Genomic DNA, 21,672 nt, shown 5'->3' on the forward strand with positions numbered 1-21,672 from the left:
GGGAGGGAGAGGAGCGCACGCAGGCAGGGGACAGGTGAGCCCAGGTGATAGGTGAGTTCAGGTGAGGGGGGTGGAAGGTAGGTGAGGGGGGGAGGGGTCTCGACCTGAAAGGGTCGAATCTCTCTTCCATAGTAGGGGTGACAAAAACAAGAGGGTGAGGGCTTAGGTTTAGGGTGAGAGGACGGAGTTTTAAAGGGGATCGGAGGGGTAGATTTACACAGAGTGTGGGTGATATCTGGCACTCGCTGCCAGAGGAGGCGGTGAATCAGGTACAATCCATACATTTAAGAGGCGTTCATTGGTATTGGTTTATTATGGTCACACGTACCAAGGTACAGTGAAAAGCTATAGTTTGCGTGCCATCCAGATGGATCATTCCGTACATCAGTACATTGAGGTAGAGAAAAAGAAAACAAAATGCAGAATAAAGTGTTAAAGTTACAGAGAAAGTGCAGTGCAGGGAGACGATAAAGTTCAAGGGCTGCGACGAGGTAGATTGTGAGGTCAAGAGTGCATCTTTATTGTACAAGAGGTCCGTGCAAGGGTCTGATAACAGTGGGATAGAAGCTGTGCTTGAGCCTGGTGGTACGTGCTTTCAGGCTTTTGTATCCTTACCTGATGGGAGGGGGGGAGGAGAGAGAATGTCCGGGGTGGGTGGGGTCTTTGATTCTGTTGGCCATATTCAGTGAAACTTCAAGACAATTTCACCTTAGAGGTTCGACGGTTTAGAGCACAGAGGCTCGAACCCAGGCAGGGTCTAGGCAGGCACAGTCGAGGCAGAACCTCCCAATGCAGTACTGAGGGGGTGCCGCACTGTCAGAGGGGACAGTCCAGCTGACTTGATTTTCCCATCTCCCTCCAAAGATTCTGACAAGCTTCTCCAGATGTTCAGCGGGAAGGATTCTGACTGGTTGCATCACTGCCTGGTGTGGGAATTCCACAGGAACGCAAGAGGCTGCAGGGGGCGGTGGGACTCAGCCAGTTCCATCACGGGTAAGCTCTCCCCACCGTCGAGGACGCCTACAAGAGGCGACGTCTCAGGAAGGTGACACCCATCATCGGGGATCCCCACCATCCGGGCCGTGCCCTCTTCTCGATGCTGCCATCAGGCAGGAGGTACAGGAGCCTGAAGACCCACAGCTCAAGGTTCGACAACAGCTTCTTCCCCACTGCCGTCAGGTTCTTGAACCCACCTGAAAAGCCCCAACACTACCTCGGACTAGATTTCTATCTCTCTCTCAATTTGCATGAGTGTTGTTATGTTTATTTTGTTCTGTAAGTTATGTATAATTTATGTTATGTTAACTTGTCGCATTTGTAATGTACTGAGCTGTTAACGCAGAAAGCTAATTTTCATGGCATTTATACCCTGGGTGTGTGTGTGCCCATGACCACAAACTTGAATTTGAACTGCTTTGATTTTGGCTGGTGTGGACAAATTGGCCAAAGAACCCTCCTCCGTGTCCCATATGTCTTCAATCCCACCAGCAGATAATCACCTCTCCTGTGTAAGATCAGCATCATTCCTTTATTGACAAGTGAGAGTTGAATTAAGCATTTAAACAATTTGTGCAAACTACCAGCAGGGTATTGAGTTTTCTAGAAGATACATTACAAAATAACGTTGTAGAAAAGAACTTCTTTAGTGACTACCTCCCAAATGTAATGGGGTAGTTATATTCATTTAATCTGGTATCTGGATGTTGTTGTGGCTGTTTTCCGAGCTCACAGTTCCCCTCGAACGCCATCCTGTCACACGGGTCTCTGAAAGCACAAGAACAGAAGATGCTTAACGTAAAATATCAGGACCTGATGCAGGGTTTTAACCCGAAACGTCGACAATTCCTTCCCATTCCCCCCGCTGAGTTCCTCCAGCAGATTGTCGGTTGCTCCGTTGAGCGAGACGTCCCTGGTGCCATGTCAACCTAGAACATAGAACATAGCTCAGGAAAAGGCCCTTCGGCCCACCATGTCTGTGCTGACCATGATGCCAAATTATACTAATCCCTTCTGTTTGTACATGATCCAAATCCCTCCATTCCCTGCATATTCTAATAGCCTCTTAAACACCACTATCGTATCTGCCTCCACCACCACCAGGCTGCGGATAAAACCTGCCCCGCACATCTCCTTTAAACTTTCCCCTTTCACCTTAAAACTTTGAACATAGAACACTCCAGCACAGTACAGGCCCTTTGAGCTGTGATGTTGTGCCGACATTTTATCCTGCTCTAAGATCTACCTAACCCTTCCCTCCCATGTAGCCCTCCATTTCTCTATCATTCATGTCTATCTAAGGGTTTCTTAAATGTCCCTAATGTATCTGCCCCCACAACCTCTGCCGGCAGTGCGTTCCACGCACCCACCACTCTCTGTGTAATAAACTTACCTCTGACATCCCCCCTATACCTTCCTCCGGTCACCTTAAAAGTCCTGAAGGGTCCTGACCCAAAACGTTGACCGCCTGCTTTTCTCCACCGATGCTGCCCGGCCTGCTGAGTTCCTCCAGCATCATAATGTTTTTCACCTTAAAATTATGTCCCCTCGTGTTAGCCATTGTCGCCCTGGGAAAAAGTCTCTGACTGTCCACTCGATCTATGCCTCTTATCATCTTGTACACCTCTATCAGGTTACCTCTCATCCTCCTCCTCTCCAAAGAGGGCACAATTTTGGCCTCTAGTATCTGACATTTTTCCCCTAGGGAGTTCCGAATGGTAATAGAAGTCTCTCTGATCTATGGGCAGTTCCCAGGGACACACACGCCGAGACAGACATTGACCGCTGCCGGAAGGTCATCAACTCGGTGACAGGCGCATGTTGGTCTGCCAGAAAGTTGCTGAATTTCCAGTGTAAGGAGACATCCGTCAGGGAAGGCAGCGAGAAGTGTAGAACGGAGTCCATGGAGGGGAGGCTGGTTTCCGTGATGTGCTGAGCGGCGTCCACAACTAGATCATGTAATGGAGCAAAAGAAACGAACTGCTGGAGGAACCCAACGGGTCAGGCAGCATCTGTGGAGGGAAACGAACAGACGAAGGGCCTCGACCCAAAACATCGACTGTCCATTTCCCTCCACAGACGCTGCCCGACCCGCTGAGTTCCTCCAGCATTGTGTATGTTGCTCCAGATCTGTAGTCTCTTGTACCTCCAACGAATGTACTGATTCTTCTGTTTTTCCTGTATATATTTTTTTATGGGTGAAGTTTATTTTTGAAATAAATTTTAAAAAGTGGCTTGAATATAAAAGGTTTGCCTCAGGAGAGCGTGACTTACATGGTCTCTGTTCCTCACTCCAAACCCTAACATCTCAGGGGAGATACCACCAAGGGTGTCTCTGTTAAATCCACCAACAGGACAACTGAACCAGTGTCGGTGTGTCCTCCCAAATCAACATTCCCACACTGAGGTCGAAGTTGCACTCAGTTGGATCCGTTGGGAAGGCCATGCCACTTGTAGTCAGCCACCAGACTCCTGAAACAGATGCTCCATCCCGAGTTCTGTCACAAGAAGAGCTCACCAGGTGGATAGAGGGAAAAGGTTCAAGGAGGTGCTCAAAGCTTCCTTGAAGAAATGCAACATTCCCATTAAATCCTGGGACTCTCTGGACCACAGACACACAACGTGGAGGAGGATCATTGCGGATGGGATTGAGAAACCTGATCCCATGCCTCGGGAGCACATGGGAGGTCCTATGTAGGTGAGAGACCACCTCCCGATCTCCCTACTCGTCCAGCAGTACCTCCTACCCCACCCAGAGCAGAGTCCACAAGTCCCACGTTGGCCGAACTAGTTCAGACGTAACCAGTGGAGGCGAGTCATCCTCAAGGATACTACCATCGGGCAGGAGGTACAGAAGCCTGAAATCCCACACCACCAGGTTCAGGAACAGCGACTTCCCTTCAACCATCAGGTCCTTCAACCAACCGGAACACCCCTAATCACTACCTCAGCAACAGAACACTACCCACCACCTCTTGCACTACTGTGGATTTGTCTCTGATTGTGTCTCTGTTTTTGTACTGTCTTGTTTTGGTATAGTCTATTTTTCTCTTTCTTTTAGCTTTCTTGTATATTTTATGTATAATTTATATTGTGTGTTTTGTTGTCTGTACCTACATGTCTGTGATGCTGCTGAAAGCAAGTTTTTCGTTGTACCTGTACCTCACTGTACTTGTGTACATGACAATAAACTCGACTTGTCTTTCCTGCACTATCCCCATCTCCCTCCAAAGACTGACAGACGTCTACAGAAGTTCAGTGGGAAGCATTCTGACTGGTTGCATCATGGCCTGGTGAGGGAATTCCACAGGAACGCAAGAGGCTGCAGAGAGCGGTGGGACTCAGCCCAGTTCCATCGCGGGTACAGCTCTCCCCACCGTCGAGGACGCCTACAAGAGGCGACGGCTCAGGAAGGCGACACCCGTCATCGGGGACCCCCCACCATCCGGGCCGTGCCCCCTTCTCGATGCTGCCATCAGGCAGGAGTTACAGGAGCCTGAAGACCCACACCTCAAGGTTCAGGAACAGCTTCTTCCCCACTGCCATCAGGTTCTTGAACCCACCTGAAAAGCTTGAATTACACAATAATTACACAATCTCTGGCACGACCACAGACTTGTCTCTGATTGTGTCTTTGGGATTTTTTGCACTAAGATCTTGCTTTCGCACGGTCTTATTTTTCTCTCCTTCTTCACTGTCTCAGTTTACGTATAATTTACGTTCTGTGTGTTGTCTGTACCTACATGCCTGTGACGCCGCTGCAAGCAAGTTTTTCACTGTACGTGTGCATGTGGCAATGAACAATTAGGACACAGAACAGTACAGCACAGGAACAGGCCCTTCAACCCACGATGTTGTGCTGAACTAATTAAGCTATGACGCCTAATTATACTGATCTCCTCTACCTGCACAAGGTCCGTATGCCTCCAGTCTGCATATTCATGTGCCTGTCTGCCTGGCATTTGCCACTACTGTACCAGGACTTGAGGTGACTCCATTGCTGAGAAGCCCATGTTTATGTTCGGGGTAATACTCACTGCCCTACGATTAATGCACGTGCCACAGAGGCAGCCGAAGAGGCCGTTGATGGCCTGGATCAGACACAGGATGAGCTCCAACATGCTGAAACCGATCATCAGGCCAAAGAGAATGATGTTGAACAGGACCACATCCTTGGGCTCCACACACATGTTCCACATGTTGGGTTCAAACAGGTAGTTGTCCTCTCTGTGCAGTGGATAAGACAATGAGTTAGAAATCACCCCCGACGTTCTTCACAGGGGTTACAGAGTGTTGTACGGCACAGAAACAGGCCCTTCACCCATCACATGATGCTTACGCTTCCTGAACTAATCCTATTTGCCCGCATCAGGAGTATATCCAACCAGGACCTGCCGATGCATCGCGGCTTGGAGCAGCAACTGCTCTGCCCAAGGCTGCAAGAAACCGCAGAGAGTTGTGGACACAGCCCAGTGCGTCACGGACACCAGCCTCCCCTCCACTGACTCTGTCTACGCTTCCCACTGCCTCAGGAAAGCAGCCAACGTAATCAAAGACCGCCCCCCCCATCCCGGACATTCTCTCTTCTCCTTGAATGGACCTCTCACACGCAAAAAGGTGAACTCTTGACCTCACAATCTACCTGGTCGTGGCCCTTGCACTTTATTTGTCTGCCTGCTCTGCACTTTCTCTGTAACTGCAACACTATATCCTGAATTCTGTTTTCTTTTTTTCTACCTCAATGTACTGATGTACGGAATGATCTGTCTGGATGGCACACAAGCAAAGGTTTTTCACTGTATCTTGGTACGTGTGACCATGATAAACCAATACCAATGAACGCCTCTTAAATGTATGGATTGTACCTGATTCACCGCCTCCTCTGGCAGCGAGTTCCAGATATCACCCACACTCTGTGTAAATCTACCCCTCCGATCCCCTTTAAAACTCCGTCCTCTCACCCTAAACCTAAGCCCTCACCCTCTTGTTTTTGTCACCCCTACTATGGAACAGAGATTCTATCTGCCCTAACCATTGACCTAATAGTCAATGGATTTCCCATCACCGAGTCCCCCACCATCAACATCCTGGGGGTCACCATTGTGGTAAATCAGTGCATACAGTGGCACAGCTGTTAGACCCACCACCTCACAACTCCAGAGACCCGGGTTCAATCCCGACTTCCGGCACTGCGTGTGTGGAGTTTGCACGCTCTCCCTGTGACCGCGTGGGTTTCCTCCCGGGTGCTCCGGTTCCCTCCCACGTCCCAACCACATCGACATAGAACATAGAACAGTACAGCACAGAACAGCCCCTTCAGCCCACAATGTTGTACTGACATAGCTAATCCTTCCTACCTACAGAATGCCCATATCTCTCCATTTTCCTCTCATTCATGTGCCCATCCAAGCCCCTCTTAAAAGCCCCCAGTGAATTTAACTCCACCGCCCTATCAGGCAACGCATTCCAGGCATCCACCAGTCTCTCAGTAAAAAACATACCCCTCACGTCTGTTCTGAACCTACCCCCTCTCACCTTAAATGCATGCCCTCTGGTATTGGATCCCTCAATAATGGGAGAAAGATATTGCTTATCCACCCTATCTATGCCCCTCATAATTTTATACACTTCCAACAGATCACCCCTCAGCCTCCTCCGCTCCAGAGAAAACAGCCCAAGTTTGTCCCACTTCTCCTGATAGCACATGCCCTCTAATCCAGGCAACATCCTGGTAAACCTCCTCTGCACCCTCTCTAAAGCCTCGACATCCTTCCTATAGTGAGCTGACCATGCGGGGTCGGTGGGTTAATTGGCCACTGTAAATTGCCCCCCTAGTGTGTAGGTGAGGGGGTAGAACCTGGGGGGCAGTTTGATGGGAATGGGAAGGGGAGAATAAAATGGGATCAGTGTAAATGGATGACGGTCAGCATCAACTCAATGGGCTGAAAGGCCTGTGATCCTTCCCACCCAGTACTGAAGCATGAAGATAGCTACTTTAACCCCTGTTTGCCTAATCCACAGAACCGTAGAATCATAGAACAGTACAACACAATACAGGCCCTTCAGCCCACAATGCTGTGCTGACCTTTAAACCTGACCTAAGACTATCTAACCCCTTCCTCCCACATATCCCTCTACTTTAAATTCCTCCATGTACTTATCTAGCAATCTCTTGAATTTGACCAATGTACCTGCCTCCACCACCGCCCCAGGCAGCGCATTCCATGCCCCAACCACTCTCTGAGTGAAAAACCTCCCTCTGGTATCTCCCTTGAACTTCCCACACATTACTTTAAAGCCATGCCCTCTTGTATTGAGCATTGGTGCCCTGGGAAAGAGGCGCTGGCTGTCTATTCTATCTATTCCTCTTAATATTTTGTACACCTCTATCATGTCTCCTCTCATCCTCCTCCTCTCCAAAGAGTAAAGCCCTAGCTCCCTCAGTCTCTCCTCATAATCCATATTCTCCAAACCAGGCAGCATCCTGGTAAATCTCCTCTGCACCCTTTCCAACGCTTCCACATCCTTCCTATAATGAGGCGGCCAGAACCAGACACAGTTCTCCAAGTGTGGCCTACTGCATGGTTGGTGCGCCCTTTGATCTTCACTGTGCTCAGACAGATTGTCACCAATATCTTACACTACCAACACCGTGGGAGCGTCAGATGTCCTCTAGCGCTCACTCACCAGCTGAAGGGAGGTTAGACATACACAAGTCTTACCTGAGCTCTTCAAATTCCGAGCTAACAGAGAAAGGTCTGGTCCAGTTGCCCATGCTGTCTTGACAGGTTGGCCCATTGATCAGGCCTAAGGCGGATGTGACTAGACAGTAGACCGAGCCGGCTGCTCCCACCCCAGCGAAGAATATGGACAGGAACATCTGAATTGGTGGCAAGGATCACAGTTATTCACAAGGGTCTTAACCTCCCACCTTGGGACTGATCATTCTAGTTGGAATACAGGTTCCAAAACTTTGGATCACTGCACACTGGGTCTTGATCCTCGACTTCCTAATCGGGAGACCACAGTCAGTGCGGATCAGAAATAACATCTCCTCCTCATTGACAATCAACACAGGCGCACCTCAAGGATGCGTGCTTAGCCCACTGCTCTACTCTCTCCACACTCATGGCTGTGTGGCTCAAACGCCGTCTATAAATTCTCCGATGACACCACCAGACGGCGACGAGGAGACGTACAGGAGTGAGATAGATCGGCTGGTTGAGTGGTGTCGCAACAACAACCTTGCACTCAACGTCAGGAAGACCAAGGAACTGATTGTGGGCTTCAGGAAGGGGAAGTCGGTAGAACACACACCAGTCCTCATTGAGGGGTCAGCGGTGGGAAGGGTGAGCAGCTTCAAGTTCCTGGGCGTCAACATCTCAGAGGATCTATCCTGGGCTCAACACGTTGATGCAATCATGAAGAAGGCATGCCAGCGGCTCTACTTCGTTAGGAGTTTGAGGAGATTGGGTACGTCACCAAAGACTCTTGCAAATTTCTACAGATGTACGGGGGAGAGCATTCTGACTGGTTGCTTCACCGCCTGGTACGGAGGCTCCAATGCACAGGATCGCAAGAGGCTGCAGAGAGTTGTAGACTCAGCCAGCTCCATCACGGGCACAACCCTCCCCGCCATCGAGGACGTCTTCAATAGTCGGTGCCTCAAGAAGGCGGCATCCATCACTAAGGACCCTCACCACCCGGGACATGCCCTCTTCTCGTTACTACCACCGGGGAGGAGGTACAGGAGCCTGAAGACCCACACTCAACGATACAGGAACAACTTCTTCCCCTCTGCCATCAGATTTCTGAACGGTCCATGAACCCATGAACACCATCTCTTTATTCCTTTTGTTTTGCACTATTTACTTATTTTTGTACTTTATAGCAATCCCGTCATCCCTTTCCCTGACTAAACAATGGCAGTAATTCTATCGCATTGTATCCGGTCATTAACGAACACCATGAAACATTTTATCACTAATATTACCAACTTGAAAATCGCTTTAAAAATGTTTGGGAAAATTTGCATAAAGTTGTATTTTCCTAAATCAGTTTATCCGTAACCCAGGGAGACCCTGTATTAGATTCCATAGCAAGCTGAAGGTGGATAAATCCCCAAGGTCCGACGAGATGTATCCCGTTGCAGTGGGAGGCAAGGGATGAGATTGCTGGGGCCCTGACAGAGATACTTAAATCTTTGCAGGCCACAGCTGATTGGTATTAGTTTATTATTGTCACAAGTACCAAGATACAGTGAAAAGCTTTTGTCTGTATGCCATCCAGACAGATCGTTCCATACATAAGTACATCGACTTAGTAAAAGGAAAAACAGAATGCTTTCATGTTACAGTTACAGAGAAAGTGCAGTACAGGTAGACAAATAAAGTGCAAGGGCCATGACGATAGATTAGGAGATTGTTATTGTACAACAGGTCCATTCAAGAGTCTGATAACAGCGGGATAGAAGCCGTCCTTGAGCCTGGTGGTACGTGCTTTCAGGCTTTTGTATCTTCTGCCCGATGGGAGGGGGGAGAAGAGGGAATGACCGGGGTGGGAGGTGATTATTTGGCTGCTTTCCCGAGGCAGCGGGAAGTGTAGACAGAGTCCATGGAGGGGAGGCTGGTTTCTGTGATGCGCTGGGCTGTGTCCACAACTCTCTGCAGTTTCTTGCGGTCCCGGGCAGAGCAGTTGCCGTACCAAGCCGTGATGCATCTGGATAGGATGCTTTCTATAGTGCATCAGTAAAAGTTGGTGAGGGTCAAAGGGGACATGTTGAGTTTCCTTAGCCTCCTGAGGAAGTAGAGGCGCTGGTGAGCTTTCTTGACCATGGAGTCTATGTGGTTGGACCAGGACAGGCTATTGGTGATATTTACACCAAAGAACTTGAAGCTCTCAACCATCTCCGCCTCAGCACCATTGATACAGGGTCGTGTGCTCCACCCCACTTCCTGAAGTCAATGACCAGCTCTTTTGTTTTGCTGGCATTGAGGGAAAGGTTGTTGTCATGACACCATGTCACGAGGCTCTCTATCTCCTTCCTGTACTCCGACATCGTAATTTGAGATACGGTCCACTACGGTGGTGTCGTCTACAAGGTGAAGTGCGAGATGACTGGAGGACAGTAAATGTGCTGACTTTAGTCAAGAAAGGCAGCCGGAATAGACCAGGTAACGACAGGACTGTAAGTCTATCATCAGTGGGAGGAAGTTCTAAGGGACAGGATTAAGCTAGAAACACAAGTAACTGCAGATCATAGAGTCATAGAGCAATACAGCACGGATACAGGCCCTTCGGCCCAACCAGTCCATACCGACCATGATACCTACCCATCTAGTCCCAATTTCCTGCATTCGGCCCATATCCCTCCAAGCCCCACCCCTCCCTGTACCTGTCCAAGTGCTTCTTAAATGAACCTGTTGTACCTGCCTCACCCACTTCCTCTGGCAGCTCGTTCCATATACTCACCACCCTCTGCATGAGAAAGTTGCCCCTCAGGTCCCTTTTAAATCTCTCCCCTCTCACCCTAAACCTATCAATCTCCTCCTTAAACACCCCCAATGATCAGGCCTCCACTGCTGTACGTGGCAAAGAATTCCATAAATTCACTACCCTCTGGCTAAAGAAATTTCTCCTCATTTCTGTTTTAAACGGGTACCCTCTAATTCTAAGACTGTGCCCTCTAGTTCTGGACTCACCCACCAGGGGAAACAGCTTAACCACATCTACTCTGTCCAGTCCTTTCAACATTCAAAATGTTTCTGTGAGGTCCCATCTCATTCTTCTCTACTCCAATGAATACAGTCCAAGAGCCGACAAACACTCGTCATAAGTAAGCCCTTTCATTCCGGGAATCATCCTCGTAAATCTTTTCTGAACCCTCTCCAACATCAGTACATCCTTCCTAAGATAAGGGGCCCAAAACTGCGCACAGTACTCCAAATGAGGCCTCACCAGTGCCCCACAGAGCCTCATCAACACTTCCCTACTTTTATACATTATACCTCTCAAAATGAATACCAACATAGCATTCTATTTCTTTACTGCTGATCCGACCTGGTAGTTAAGAAAGCAAACCTCTTAGGAGGTTAACTTTCTTAGGAGGTTAAGGAGGTCACCAAACACTCTAATGAACTTCTACTGATGTACTGTTGTAAGTGTCCTGACTGGTTGCATCATGATAGGGCAACTCGAATGCACAGGAACGCAAGAAGCTGCAGAGAGTAGTGGACTCAGCCCAACGCATCACGGGCACATCCCTCCCTGTGGAGGACAATGGGAAGGGAACTCTGGTGAATAAAGGGTTACTAGTTATATAGCTGCTGTAAAATCTTTAGCCATCTGCTTTCTGTAGAATATGGAGTGATTGAAAAGAAGTTATTGAGTTATGAAACCTCAAGTCCACAAGGAAACCGGGTTGTGACTAACTGTGAAAAATAGGTTAACCTATCTGGCTGCACACAGCAGCCTCGGCTTGACCAATGGCAACGTGAGCTAGTCAAGCATACCCAAACATGGGTATGCCTGTGCAGTAAGGTGGGACACCCGCCAGAGTACAATGTATTTAAGTTTGTTAGCACCCTGTATTCCTTGAGTCAGGGAAGAGCAGCACTGACTGACTGTTTGCTCCTCCATGTACCCCCACTCCCGCGAGCATTAGACAATAAAGTACTTTTGTACGCTCCTTGGTTCTGTTGTGGTTTGCTTTATTACAGCGCAGATCAACTTCCACATACCCACTATCAGGAGTATCTACAGGAGGTGCTGCCTCAAGAAGGCAAAATCTACCATCGAAGACCCCCACCGTCCGGGCCGTGCCATCTTCTCATAGATCCCATCAGACAGGAGGTGCAGAAGCCTGAAGTCCCACACCACCAGGTTCAGGAACAGCGACTTCCCTTCAACCATTCGGTTCTTGAACCAAATGACACAACCTTAATCACTACCTCAGTACAGCAACAGTGGGACCACTTTACACTACAATGAACTTTGAGTTTTTTTGTTCTAATTGTGTTCTTTCTTGTGGGGCATTGTCCTTCATCAATCATGGAACTGAATTTAGGAGCCGAGAGGTAATGCTGCAGCTACATAGGACCCTGGTCAGACCCCACTTGGAGTACTGTGCTCAATTCTGGTCACCTCATTATGGGAAGGATGTGGAAGCCATAGAAAGGGGGCAGGGGAGATTTGCAAGGATGCTGCCTGGATTGGGGAGCATGCCTTATGAAAGCAGGTTGAGTGAACTCGGCCTTTTCTCCTTGGAGCGACGGAGGATGAGGGGTGACCTGATAGAGGTGTATAAGATGATGAGAGGCATTGATCGGGTGGATAGTCAGAGGCTTTTTCCCAGGGCTGAAATGGTTTCCAGAAGAGGACACAGGTTTAAGGTGCTGGGGAGTAGGTACAGAGGAGATGTCAGGGGTAAGTTTTTTACTCAGAGAGTGGTGAGTGCGTGGAAGGGGCTGCCGGCAACGGTGGTGGAGGCGGATACGATAGGGTCTTTTAAGAGACTTTTGGATAGGTACATGGACCTGAGAAAAATGGAGGGCTATGGGTAAGCCTAGTAATTTCTAAGCTAGGGACATGTTCGGCACAGCTTTGTGGGCCAAAGGGCCTGAATTGTGCTGTAGGTTTTCTATGTTCTATGTTTCTAATTGTGTACAATTTACGTTTAATTTATGTTTTTCTTGTGAATGCTGCTTATCTGATGCTCTGTGCCTGTGATGCTGCTGCAAGTAAGTTTTTCATTGCACTTGTGCACACATGGACTTGTGCAGATGACAATAAACTCGACTTTGACTTTAATCAAAGTTAGCATGGCTTTGTTAGGGGGAGATCTTGTCTGTCCAATTTGACTGTAATAAAACGTATTGAGAAGGGTCGTTCGGGTGTCAATGGAGAGGTCATGAGGGGAGAGCGACGAAGGTGACCCCCTCCTCCACCCCCATCTCCTGTCTTGAGGTGTCAGGATGGGCAGGCAAGATCCCAAGGAAGCCAGGATCTGGACTGGATGCACAGTTGGAAGGTTCAGGACTGTCCCTCCCGCCTCTCTGTCGTAGGGTCCCTCCCAGCAGATTGGAAGGTATTCCCAACCCTTCCAGGGAGCCAGGAAAAACTGGGATCACTGGTGATGGGACTCCAGTGGGATCTGGGAAGCCCTGTCCCAATCAGGACATGTTCTCCACCTGTTCAGGTCCGGGGACAGCTCCTTCCCTCAGGCATTGGAAGTAACCTTTGAGGAACAGTCCAAGGTTTTGTTGGCACCGCTCCCAAGGCTCTCAACAGCCTTGATAGACTTTGGTCTTGCATCTCACCAGGACAGCTGATCTCCATCGCGAGTTTACTGCCTGCAGTAACTGCCCCAGTCTCTGGGTTATCTCAGTGGAACGGAGACCAACTCTGATATCACACTTTCCATGACAGCGTTGGCTCAGTTCTCACGGGACGTCCAGCTGAACAAGTCTGCTCTCCCATTACAACACAGAACAGCACAGCACAGGAACAGGCCCTTTGGCCCACTATGTCTGTGCCGAACTCGAGGCTGAATTAAACTAAATCCTTTCTGCCTGCACGTAATCCCTAACCCTCCATTCCCTGCACGTTCATGTATCCATCCAAAAGCCTCTTCAACACCTCTATTGTATCTGCCTTCACCACCACCCCCGGCAGCCCGTTCCAGGCACCCACCACTCTCTGTGTGAAAAAACTTTCCCCACACATCTCCTTTAAACTTTCCCCTCTCAACTTAAATGCAAGTCCCCTAGTACTTGACATTTCTACCCTGGGAAAAAGATTCTGACCGTCTACTCTATCTGTGCCTCTCATAACGTTATAAACCTCTATCAGGTCTCCCCTCAGCCTCCGACACTCCAGAGAAAAGAATCCAAGTTTGTCCAACCTCTCCTTATAGCTCATGCCCTCTAATCTAGGTCCAATAGGTCAAGGCTGGTTTGATCTTCATGGTGAGGGTTGGCGGGGTTTTTGCCGACAGACCAGTTAGCCATCTACCCTAACCCAGGACCACTCACAGTGGGGTGAGTGTCGGCGAGACCATAGTGATGCAGTCGAGCCCAAGCATCTGCTGTGGGATTCCCTGACGCTCCCTGATGCCATTGGAAATTCCAGATCACCTCTCCCTCTCACCCATCCCTTCCTCCTGCACTAGTGTGTCACAGGTGGCACAGGGGGTAGTCGCTGCCTCACGGCTCCAGAGACCCCAGTTTGATCCCGACCTCCGGTGCTGTGTGTGTGTGTGTGTGTGTGTGTGTGTGTGTGTGTGTGTGTGTGTGTGTGTGTGTGTGTGTGTGTGTGTGTGTGTGTGTGCGTGCGTGTGCGCGCGCGCGCGCGTGTGTGTGGAGTTTGCACCTTCTTCCTGTGACTGCGTGGGCTTCCCCCGTGTGCTCTGTTCCTTCACACGTCCCGAGGACGTGTTGATATTTAAATTTTTTAAAATTAATCCAAGGGGTGTGGGCTTTGCAGGCTGAGCCAGCATTTCATTGCCCATCCCTAGTTGCCCTTGAGAAGGTAGCGGTGAGCTGCCTTCTTCAACTGCTGCAGACCTTGAGGTGTGGATGTACCCACAAGGCTGTTCGGGAGGGAGTTCTAGGATTGTGACCCAGCGACGGTGAAGGAACAGCGAAATATTTCCAAGTCGGGATGGGGTGTGGCTCGGAGGGCAACCTCCAGGGGGGTGGTGTTCCCCGTACTTTTGCTGCGCTTGTCCTTGTCGCTGGTAGGGGTGGTGGGTTTGGAAGGAGCTGTCTGAGGAGTCTCGGGGAGTTGCTGCAGTGCCTCCTGTAGACGGTACAACCTGCTGCGACTGTGCGTGGGCGGTGGAGTGTGTGGGTGGGTGTGGATGAGCGGTTGTGGGCTGCTGTGTCCTGGATGGTGTCGAGCTTCTCGAGATGCACTCACCCAGACAAGTGGAGAATGTTCCATTGCACTCCTGACCTGAGCCTTGGAGATGGTGGACAGGCTTTTGGGGGGGGGGGGTGTTAGGGGGTGAGTTAGTTGCCGTAGGATTCGAAACCTCTGACCTGCTCTTGTGGCCACATTGTGTATGTGGCTACTCTCGTTCAGTTACTGGTCAGTGGTAACCCCCAGGGTACTGACAGTAGGGGGATCCTGTGCTGCTATTACCATTGGATGTCAAGGGGTGGTAATCGAATTTTCCGTTGTTGGATATCGTCATTGATTGGTTACTTGCCACTGTAAATCACCCCGAGTGTAGCTGGGTGTTGGGAGCTCGGGAGGGAATGTGAGTGAGAACAGGTTACAGGAGACGGGTGCTAAAATGGGAGTTGATGGACTGAATGGTTGCTGAAGCCACACACACGAGATGCTGGAGGAACTCAGCGGGTCAGGCAACATCTGTGGAGGGAAACGGACAGTCGACATTTCAGGCCCAGGTGAAGGGCCTCGACCCGAAACGTCGACTGTCCGTTCCCCTCCACAGATGCTGCCCGACCTGCTGAGTCCCTCCAGCATCTCGCGCGTGTGGCTCCAAACTCCCCGCTCTTCATTCCAGAGTGAAAGCCCCGTCTTTCCATGTTAACACCGCCCCCGAGTTCCAGAATCATTCACCCTCGCACCTCCGAGGGGTTGTGGAGAATAGAACAGTGCCCGGTGTTCCCGATTCCTGAACCACAGTGACTCACCCCACATCTGTTGGCGCAGCAGCCCCCACTGCCTGTTGCGTGGATATGTATCCCGGGAATGAGAACCTGTTGGAAAGAAATTGTGAAGAGAACGATTAGATTCACTGGCACGTTTTTGAGGGAATGGAGTTGGAAAGTTGAGAGTCCTTCTCCTGATTCAGTGTCCGCTAGATGTTGACACTCACATATTCCATGTCTAAACCTTCCTGTTGAAGAAGTGACTAATATCCTCTACCATCGCTGTCTTATGGCAAATGTAGTGTTAGCACTCATGTCGAGGGGACTAGAACATCAAAGCTAGGATGTACTGCTAAGGCGTTGGTCAGACCACATTTGGAATATTGTGAGCAATTTTGGGCCCCGTATCTAAGGAAAGATGTGCTGGCATTGGAGATGGTCCAGAGGAGGTTCACAAGAATGATCCTGGGGATGAAAGGGTTAACATAGGAGGAGTGTTTGATGTCTCTGGGCCTGTACTCGATGGGGTTCAGAAGGAAGGTGGGGGGGTGAAGTCTCAATGACACCTATTGGATACTGAAAGGCCTGGATAGAGCGGACGTGGGGAGGTTGTTTCTATCAGTGGGAGAGTCCAGGATCCGAGGGCACAGCCTCAGAATAAAGGGACGTCCCTTTAGAACTGAGATGAGGAGGAATTTCTTCAGCCAGAGGGCGGTGAATCCATGGAATTCGTTGCCACAGGGGGCAAGTCATTGGGTGTATTGAAGGCAGAGAATGATCGGTTCTGGATTGGTAAGGGGGTTAAGGGTTATGGGGAGAATGGGATTGAGAAAAAAGAATCAACCATGACGGAATGGATGAGCAGACTCAATGGGTCGAATGGCCTAATTCCTGTATCTTATGACCTTCCAGTCTTATAGCAACAGAGATATGGACAGGACCTGCCAGTGGTCTTGCGCAGGTTGAGATTGTGGTTAATAAGGTGTACACAATTCTGGGCTCTAGAGAGTCATCAAGAGGTACCATCAACTCCCAGCTTAAACTATCCCCATTCCCATCTTTTATTCCCCCCACATTCTCATCAACTCTCCCAGCTAGCTGGCGCTGTGGCTCAGTTGATTAAAGTGCCGGTCTAGTAAACAGGAGATCCTGTGTTTGAACCTCAGTGGTGCCTCATTCATTTAAGATGACGCAGGAGTGTGGCGACTCATTGCAAGCTGCTCTCTACAGACCTACTCATTGCTGTAATTGTTCTGCACTTTAAAATTTAAACTTTATGTCACTAACTATTACTAATAATGTTCTTTTAAATCTTCTTACAGGGCTGGCGATCTTCTAACCTCCAGGAATCTACCTTGCACGGGTAGAAGATACAGGAGCCTGAGGGCACGTACCACCAGACTTAAGGACAGCTTCTACCCCACTGTGATAAGACTATTGAACGGTTCCCTTATACGATGAGATGGACTCTGACCTCACGATCTACCCTGTTGTGACCTTGCACCTTATTGCACTGCACTTTCTCTGTAGCTATGACACTTTACTCTGTACTGTTATTGTTTTTACTTGTACTACCTCAATGCACTCTGTACTAACTCAGTGTAACTGCACTATGTAATGAATTGACCTGTACGATCGGTATGCAAGACAAGTTTTTCACTGTACCTCGGTACAAGTGACAATAATAAACCAATACCAATACCAGATTCTACCTCTCACTCACAACAGAGCGGATGCAGAAGAGATTCCCAGGATGTTGCCTGGGATGGAGGGTTTAGGTAACGAGGAGAGACGGGAGAGGCTGGCTCTGTTCTCCCTGGAACAGAGGGGGGTTAAGAGGGGACGTGACTGAGGTCTCTGAAATTATGAGAGGTGTAGATAGGGTAAGACTGCAGGGAACTCTTCCCCAGGGAGATTAAACCAGAGGACACAGATTTAGGAGGAGGACGAAGAGATTTAGAGGGATCTGAGGGGGACCCTTTCTCACCCAGAGATCGGTGAGCACTGCCTGGGAGAGAGGTGGAAGCAGAGTCACTGACATAGCCCAGACATAGAAGGCTGTGGGCCAAGCACTGGGATATGGGATTAATAGGGATAGGTGCCGACTGGTCAGTGTGGATGAGTTGGGCTGAATGGCCTGCTTCCGTGCTGTATGATTCAATGATACACACTGGGGGCAATTGAGGATGGAGTATAAAAGCAAGGGAGATATTCTGAACCTTTGTAAAACACTGGTCTGACTCAGTGAGATCAGTTCGGTTCACCACAGTGCACGTAGAACAGTACAGCGTAGGGACAGGCCCTTCAGCCCACAATGTCTGTGCCGAACACGATGCCAAATTAAACTAATTCCTTCTGCCTGCACGTGATCCATCTCCCTCCATTCTCTGCACATTCATGTGCCTGTCTAAAAGTCTTTCAAACACCTCTATTGTATCTGCCTCCACCCCCACCCCTGGCAGCCCGTTCCAGGCACCCACCGCTCTCTGTGTAAAAAAACTTGCCCCACGCATCTCCTTTAAACGTTCCCCCTTTCACCTTGAAGCTACGTGTTCTAGTATTCAACATTTCCACCCTGGGACAAAAAGATTCTAACCCTATCGATGCCTCTCATAATTTTATAAACTTCTATCAGGTCTTCCCTCGGCCTCCTACGGTCCAGAGAAAACATAGAACACAGAACACTACAGCACGGTACAGGCCCTTCAGCCCACGATGTTGTGCCGCCATTTTATCCTGCTCTAAGATCTATCTAACCCTTCCCTCCCACATAGCCCTCCATTTCTCTATCATTCACGAGTCTATCTAAGAGTCCCTTAAATGTCCCTAATGTATCTGCCCCCATAACCTCTGCCAGCAGTGCGTTCCACACACCCACCACTTTAAAAAAACTCTGACATCCCCCTTATATCTTCCTCCAATCACCTTAAAATTATGTCCTCTCGTGTTAGCCGTGAGAACAACCCAAGTTTGTCCAACCTCTCCTCATAGCTCATCCCCTTTAATCCAGGCAGCATCCTGGTGAACCTCTTCTGCACCCTCTCCAAAGCCTCCACATCCTTCCCGTAACGGGGCGACCAGAACTGCACATCATAGCGGTACAGGAAGACGCAAGAGACTAGACAAGCTGGAATTTGGAACAACAATCTACTGGAGAAACTCAGCGGGTCAGGCAGCATCCGTGGAGGGGAAAGGAATTGTCGACGTTTCGGGTCGAGACCCTTCAGCTGGACAAAGGATAGAGGGGAGATAGTCAGCGTCGGGAGGCGAGGGCGAGGGGTGGGAAGTGAGAGGTGGATCCGGGTGAGGAGGGGGTGCGATAGGCAGATGGGGGGGGGGGGGTCAGGAACAGTGACAGGGGCCGGGAGGTGATAGGTGGAGGTGGAGGGCTGCAGATGGTGGAACCTGATAGGTGGGGCATGGAATCGAGGGAGGGGCAGATGGGAACAGTGGGGGGAGGGGAACCAGTAGGAGGGGTGTGTGGCTGACGGGCAGGCGGAGGGGGCAGGGGAGGGGAAGGAAACAGGGTGATGTGGGTAGTGAGTTGTTCTGGCAGAGAGCTGACACAAAGGCGATGGACAGAATGGCCCTCTTCCATGCTAGAACCATTCCATGATTCGACAAGAGGCTGCTCGGCCCCTCTTTCTCTGCTCTCCCATTCTGTGATATCGTGGCTGACCTTAGACCCCAGCGCTTCCTCCCCACACTGACCCTAAATCCCTCGATTTCCTTAACCCAGTCAAACTCTGACCATCTGACCTTTCCGAAATCTCAGTGGTGCACCAAGTGCTGTGTTTCAGACCCCCTTTTCAGTCACCGGGACCCCTGGTTCCTTCAATCCCTCTCAACTCACCTGCTTCACTGGGACATTGATTGTAACGCTCTGTAACATTTAAAAATTAACACCCAATAGTCCGGAGAAAAATTAACATCCAAGAACCGATCGATCTCTGTCCTGAATATCCTCAGTGAGTTTTGTAGACGGTGCACACTGCAGCCTCTGTGGTGGAGGGAGGGGGTGTTTGGGGGGGGTGGATGGGGTGCCGGTTGAGCGGGCTGCTTTGTCCTGGACGGTGTGGAGCTTCTCGGGAGTTGTTGGGGCCGCGCTCACCCAGGGAAGTTGGGAGGGTCCCATCACACTCCTGACCTGTGCCTTGCAGATGGGGGAAAGGCCTTGGGGTGCCGGGAGGTGAATCACTCACTGCAGGATCGCAGGCCTCTGACCTGCCCTTGCAGTCACTGTGTTGATGTGGCTGGCCAGTGGTGGACCCCAGGATTATAATGGTGAGGGTCCAGTGATTCAGGCAGCTGAGAGGCAGATCCATGAACACTGGCACAATGGAAATGGTGGAATGAGAAAGAGACCGGAATTGGAGGTGAACTGTGATCATATAGGAGACAAAGAGAGGCAGGGAGAGAGGAGAACCTCAAACGCTGAGCTCTTTCCAATCTAGGACAAAGCAAGCAGGATCTTTCCACCTAGATGAGGAGAGATAAGTACGAGAGGACACGGCTTTAGGGTGAAGGGGGAAAGGTTTAGCGGGAACATTAGGGGGAACTTCTTCACTCAGAGACTGGTGGGAGTGTGGAACGAGCTGCCATCTGACGTGGTAAATGCGGGCTCACTCTTAAGTTTGAAGAATAAATTGGATAGATACATGGACGGGAGAGGTCTGGTGGGTTATGGACCGGGTGCAGGTCAATGGGACTAGCGGAATATTTCGGCACAGACTAGAAGGGCCGAATGGCCTGTTTTCTGTGCTGTAGTGTTCTGTGGTTCTATGGTTCCAAGTGAGGGTCCCTGTCCACAAAAAGTTCCCAAATTCTTAAAAACGAACCATCAGCAAAGGTCTGCAAATATCCCTTTACTCCAAAAGTGCTTCTCCGATAAGAGCATCGATTTCTGGCCATTCCGGGGTCTTTTTCCAAACTGTCCTTTCCCCGCCCAGTCTCAGAGCTCCTCTCGTTTGGGAAGCTCTCACAACGAACAATAAACAAAAAACTATTGAAGGCTCTCTCCCCACCCACCCACCCCCCGACCAACGAGCCCGGAGAGGCAAGTATCACTGCGGCGGGATTGGAAACTCTGCCTCAGATCCCACCCACTGCCAAGCCCCGAACTGGGATGAGAGAGAGTCTCTGTTTGCAATCAATCTTCCTCACCGGAGTGCCCGACCGAGTTTTCTAATGACTTCCTTCAACCCGTAGAAGATGAATAGACTCAACAAGAAGCGCTTGTTAAGAAATGATTATTGGAAGCCCCCCCCTTTGCAACATTGCTTGGAAGCCGAGGGAAGTTTCTCACCAATATTCCTCCACCGATAATGCCTCCAAGGTACAGGATCTCTGGTGTCAGCATGTTGGTGCTCTCTACATATTTCACCTCAAAGCTGGGGAAGAAAAGGAGCACGTTAGCTGTGATACAGACAACGGCAAGGGGGATCAGGGTCACCCCGATGCACTTGGAGCACTTCCCCGTACACATCCCTCTCGGCGCCCCGTCGATCTCAGGACTGCCAACAGAATCAGCTGGGTTTTCTCACTCGATGCTGGTGACGTAGTACTTTCCTTGCACATCAAGGCTCAGTTCCACAGGATGGGTGTTTTGTCTGCTGGCCCCGCTTCCTTTGCCTCCTTACTCTGCATCCTGCTGACAGGCTCAGAGAGGGGAAAACCCCTGACGAGGCAGAAGGAATAAAATAGGAGCAAAGTCTGAGACCCAAACCTTGCAAAGAGCGACAGTAAATCAACGTTTACTTCAAGGTCCGGAAATGATTAACCAGGGAGGAAAAAGCTCGCAGCAAATCAAGTGACCAGCAACCCAGTTTAGGAGACTGCGATGTGGTGTTATTCAGAAAGAGCTGTAGAACTATACAGCACCGAAACAGGCCCTTCAGCCCAACCTGGACAAGTTGCCTACCTGAGCTGGTCCCATTTTGTAGTTGTAGACCCAGCCAGCTCCATCAACACCCTCCTCACCTTCGAGGACATCTTCAGAAGGCGGTGCCTCAAGAAGATGGCATCCATCACTGAGGACCCTCGCCCCCCGGGACATGCC

At 49.9% G+C, this 21,672-nt stretch overlaps 1 protein-coding gene across 1 annotated transcript; it reads right to left on the bottom strand.

Moving 5' to 3' along the window:
* Nucleotides 1-1,509: 1,509 nt before the first annotated feature.
* LOC127586533 (transmembrane 4 L6 family member 1-like) lies at nucleotides 1,510-21,350 on the bottom strand. Its single transcript, XM_052044555.1, has 5 exons — nucleotides 20,920-21,350; nucleotides 15,657-15,722; nucleotides 7,719-7,876; nucleotides 5,034-5,223; nucleotides 1,510-1,764 (listed from the first exon to the last, which is right to left on the bottom strand). Exons 1-5 carry the CDS (start codon nucleotides 21,097-21,099, stop codon nucleotides 1,753-1,755), a joined length of 606 nt encoding a protein of 201 aa, XP_051900515.1. The 5' UTR covers nucleotides 21,100-21,350; the 3' UTR covers nucleotides 1,510-1,752.
* Nucleotides 21,351-21,672: the final 322 nt, after the last annotated feature.

This window comes from Pristis pectinata, chromosome 37 (assembly GCF_009764475.1).
Source record: "Pristis pectinata isolate sPriPec2 chromosome 37, sPriPec2.1.pri, whole genome shotgun sequence".
Taxonomy (NCBI): Eukaryota; Metazoa; Chordata; class Chondrichthyes; order Rhinopristiformes; family Pristidae; genus Pristis; species Pristis pectinata.

Bases quoted from the DNA above. Each gene is read 5' to 3' on its own strand.
- LOC127586533 (XM_052044555.1), bottom strand. From the start codon at position 21,099: ATGTGTACGGGGAAGTGCTCCAAGTGCATCGGGGTGACCCTGATCCCC. The intron at 15,723-20,919 runs GTGAGAAACTTC...TCTTTCCAACAG, and splicing joins TTATCGGTGGAGGAATATTG to GTTCTCATTCCCGGGATACA. The intron at 7,877-15,656 runs GTGAGTCACTGT...CCACCAATTCAG, and splicing joins GCTGCGCCAACAGATGTGGG to ATGTTCCTGTCCATATTCTT.